The following is a 3,778-nucleotide window of genomic DNA, read 5'->3' on the forward strand; positions in this document are numbered from 1 at the left end:
TACCTTGCTATAATCTTGCTATAATGATTTTTTGTGAGTTCATTGACCGATTCTTTACCAGTTGGGGTGACATTAGAAATGATTAGCTGATCTTGAAAGCTTATTAGTTTTATTGGTTTTATATATGAGTACGTCTGATTGAAAAATTAAGGAAGATCTTGTCTTTATTGTTAGAAAGAAGGGAACGACGGGAATAATGGTGATTAAAAGATATGTAGGATACAACCTACATGTTCTAAGTAAGATTCTCTCTTTGCTAAAATGTTTTTATATTTGTGTAAGAAGTTTTCTATTCAACAACCTACATTATTATATATTTATATCTTACAACATTATTTTTAATTTCAAATCACTCATATTCTCCAACCACGCTAAGAATCTTTTATTATTTTTTCTGAATCTCTTCCACTTAATAAGTTTATGAGAAATAATGTTTTGAATACTCCACCAAACATTTAACAATCCATTTTTTAGGCAATATGATCGATAGAATTTTTTTTTTTTTTTTTTTTTGTATTTTGTAAAGGAAGGAAGAGGATGAATAATAAAATAATAAATATAAAATAAGTGAAAATTTATTGAGTATCAAAATATCCTAAATGTATCTACGTATTTCTTTAACTTAATTCTTTTATAATTTTGAATGGATTTTTGATATAAAAAAATACTCATTTAATTACCTAAAAATTAATATTTTAATAATAATTTTTGTTGTTTAACTTGAATATAATTATATTATTAAAATAAATTCTGAAGATTTTTTAAGGGTCTAAAATGTCCTTTGCGCATTGTTTGGATTGAAGGTTTTGGTTCTTATAATTGATCGCCTTATCTAGAACAACACCACTGGTGTCATTGTAGTGGAAAAGGTGATGCAACAAGCACCACTCATGGAAGCCTGGTTCATCATCCTAGTGTCTGCGTTCGTCTGCGTCGTCGTAAGAGCCATATTCTCCCGTCAAACCAAAACCATCAACACCCCACCAGGCCCTCTTCACATCCCAATCGTCACAAGCATCCTATGGCTCCTAAAATCCTTCAGCCAACTCGAGCCAATTCTCCGAACCCTCCACGCCAAGTTCGGCCCTATTGTCACCATCCGCATCGGATCTCAACGTGCCATATTCATCGCCGACCGCACCCTCGCCCACCGAGCCCTCGTCCAAAACGGTTCCCTCTTCTCCGACCGCCCCAAGGCTCTCGCCGCATCTAAAATCGTCACCAGCAACCAACACAACATCAGCTCCGCCTCCTACGGGGCCACGTGGCGCGTCCTCCGCCGCAATCTCACCTCCGAGATGCTTCACCACTCCCGCGCCAAGTCCTTCTCTGGGATCCGCAACTGGGTCCTCCACACCCTCCTCGCGCACCTTAAATCCGATTCTCTCTCCAACGATTCCGTCAGAGTCATCGACCACTTCCAGTACGCCATGTTCAGCTTGCTCGTCTTCATGTGCTTCGGGGAACGACTCGATGAGGGAAAAGTCAGAGAAATCGAGCGCGTCCAACGACAGTTACTTATAGGGTTTAACAGGTTCAACATCCTCAATTTCTGGCCCAAAGTCACGCGCGTTTTGCTTCGCAAACGTTGGGAGGAGTTGCTGAGGTTTCGCAAGGAGCAAGAGGACGTGATGCTTCCATTTATAAGAGCCAGGCAGCAAAAGCAAAAGCAAGGCAAGGAGGAAGGTGTTGTCTCGTATGTTGATACTTTGTTGGATTTGCATTTACCTGAGGAGAAACGCAAGCTGAACGAAGGGGAGATTGTGACGCTGTGTAATGAGTTTTTGAACGGGGGTACGGACACGACTTCCACGGCGTTGCAGTGGATCATGGCGAATTTGGTGAAGTACCGGCATGTGCAAGAGAGGTTGGTGGATGAGATAAGGGAGGTATTGGGTGAGAGAGAAGAGAGAGAAGTGAAAGAAGAAGAGTTGCAGAAACTTGGTTATCTGAAGTGTGTGATTTTGGAGGGTTTGAGGCGTCACCCACCTGGTCACTTTGTGTTGCCTCATGCAGTAACTGAGGACGTGATTTTTAATGATTACTTGGTCCCTAAGAATGGGACAGTGAATTTCATGGTGGCAGAGATGGGGTGGGACCCTAAGGTGTGGGAGGATCCCATGGCGTTTAAGCCAGAGAGGTTTATGAATGATGAGAGCTTTGATATTACTGGGAGTAAAGAGATCAAGATGATGCCCTTTGGTGCTGGGAGAAGGATTTGCCCTGGCTATAATCTCGCCCTTCTTCATTTGGAGTACTTCGTCGCTAATTTGGTTTGGAATTTTGAGTGGAAGGTTCCTGATGGAGGAGATGTGGATTTGTCAGAGAAACAAGAGTTCACTGTGGTCATGAAAAATGCATTGCATGTTCATCTTTCTCCTAGGATCTAGACTGTACCCGCTCATTAATAATGGTTTGGAAAATAATTTTCATGGTAGATACTTCAGTGGTTATAAAAAACTTAGTGTATTGGTTTTTGAGGTGGTTTTACATGAATCACCCAGTAAGATTCTCTACTGCGAATGCCTATATGTATAGAGAAAGAAGATTATGCATAGCCTAGCATGATATTTATGCTGTGTGTTTTCAGAAGTTCTGTTCTGCATTGATAAGATGAACAGTTCCTGTAAGATTTTCACTACGGTTTCTGTCAATTTGCTTGCACGTGTAGCTATATAGATAGTAAAGTATAACCAGTTAGTACTTATACTACTTAGCCAAAAATGGAATGAAAAAAAGTTGAAAGAGGAATTTTGTCACCAACCAAAAGAACGAAACAATTGTCGGGACAATCAATGTTTTGATTTAGAGTCCCTATATTTAATTGTGTTGTGGGTCTAATATTTTGAAAATATTTAAGATTTGGATACTTCGTTACGTTCTGAACTTAGGTTAAAACATTTTGAGGGTTGCATTCTGAATTTAGTTTGTCCACTTTTTCTCAATTTCTCCAGTTTCGGTGTCTTCTTCTCTTCTAGCATTTGTTTGGTCTTCTCCTCAAACTTCTGTTCTAGTATTTGTCTGTCTTCCACCTTCTCCTCCTCGTTCGTCCTCGTCGTTTTTGGTGTTTGCAAGTGACGGTGGTTGGGTGACGCTATTGGTGACCTTACATTGAAGTGTTCTATTTAATTTCACCAAAGGTAATACATTTTCTATTCATTAGTTTATTAAGTGAAAGATTGATCTTGTTTGATTTTTGTTGGGTGATGAATAATATAAAGTGTGTGTCCGTGTTATTTTCCGTGTGGTGACCCTTGTAACATCATGTAGTGACCCAAAGTCAATTTCTTGCACACACACTTAAGACAATATATTTTCGTATTTCATGGTAGAGGTTATTTGATGGGTTTGTATTTTAATGTTATTATAGTATTTTATTTGATAGTAGTATGTTAGGATACACAAAAAATAGGAATTGGTTAGAATTAGAATATACAAAGAACTACATTTGTGATCATAGGTGTTTGTGTTTACTATTTACTTTTTTTCTCGAGTACCACTTGATTTTTTTTGGAATATATTGTTAAAACTATATATTTTTGTGTACTTAGTTTATGTGTGATGCATGTATGATTTTTTACTATATTTTTCTCCAAAAAAGACCTTTTCTGAAGTTATGATATTGTGAATAGTCATTATTGAGTATATAGAGAAAGAGAGAGGTCACTACATACTGATATTGTAGATAGATAATCCTTTGAATGATTATTGCATATATGTGTCTTGGTGCCTAATTAATGCAAAGTCTTTCTTTGTAGTTACTGGTGCAAAAAGACAA

The 3,778-nt window shown here is 38.1% G+C and overlaps 1 protein-coding gene across 1 annotated transcript; it reads left to right on the forward strand.

Annotated features, from left to right (window-relative positions):
* The first annotated feature begins 796 nt into the window (after positions 1–796).
* LOC137810878 (cytochrome P450 89A2) lies at positions 797–2,654 on the forward strand. Its single transcript, XM_068612361.2, has one exon. It carries the CDS (start codon positions 873–875, stop codon positions 2,388–2,390), a length of 1,518 nt encoding a protein of 505 aa, XP_068468462.1. The 5' UTR covers positions 797–872; the 3' UTR covers positions 2,391–2,654.
* Positions 2,655–3,778: the final 1,124 nt, after the last annotated feature.

Source organism: Phaseolus vulgaris, chromosome 2 (assembly GCF_051622355.1).
Source record: "Phaseolus vulgaris cultivar YP4 chromosome 2, ASM5162235v1, whole genome shotgun sequence".
Lineage (NCBI taxonomy): Eukaryota > Viridiplantae > Streptophyta > Magnoliopsida > Fabales > Fabaceae > Phaseolus > Phaseolus vulgaris.

What these genes read in the sequence shown, in the direction of transcription:
- LOC137810878 (XM_068612361.2), top strand. Translation starts at nt 873, where the DNA reads ATGCAACAAGCACCACTCATGGAAGCCTGGTTCATCATCCTAGTGTCT.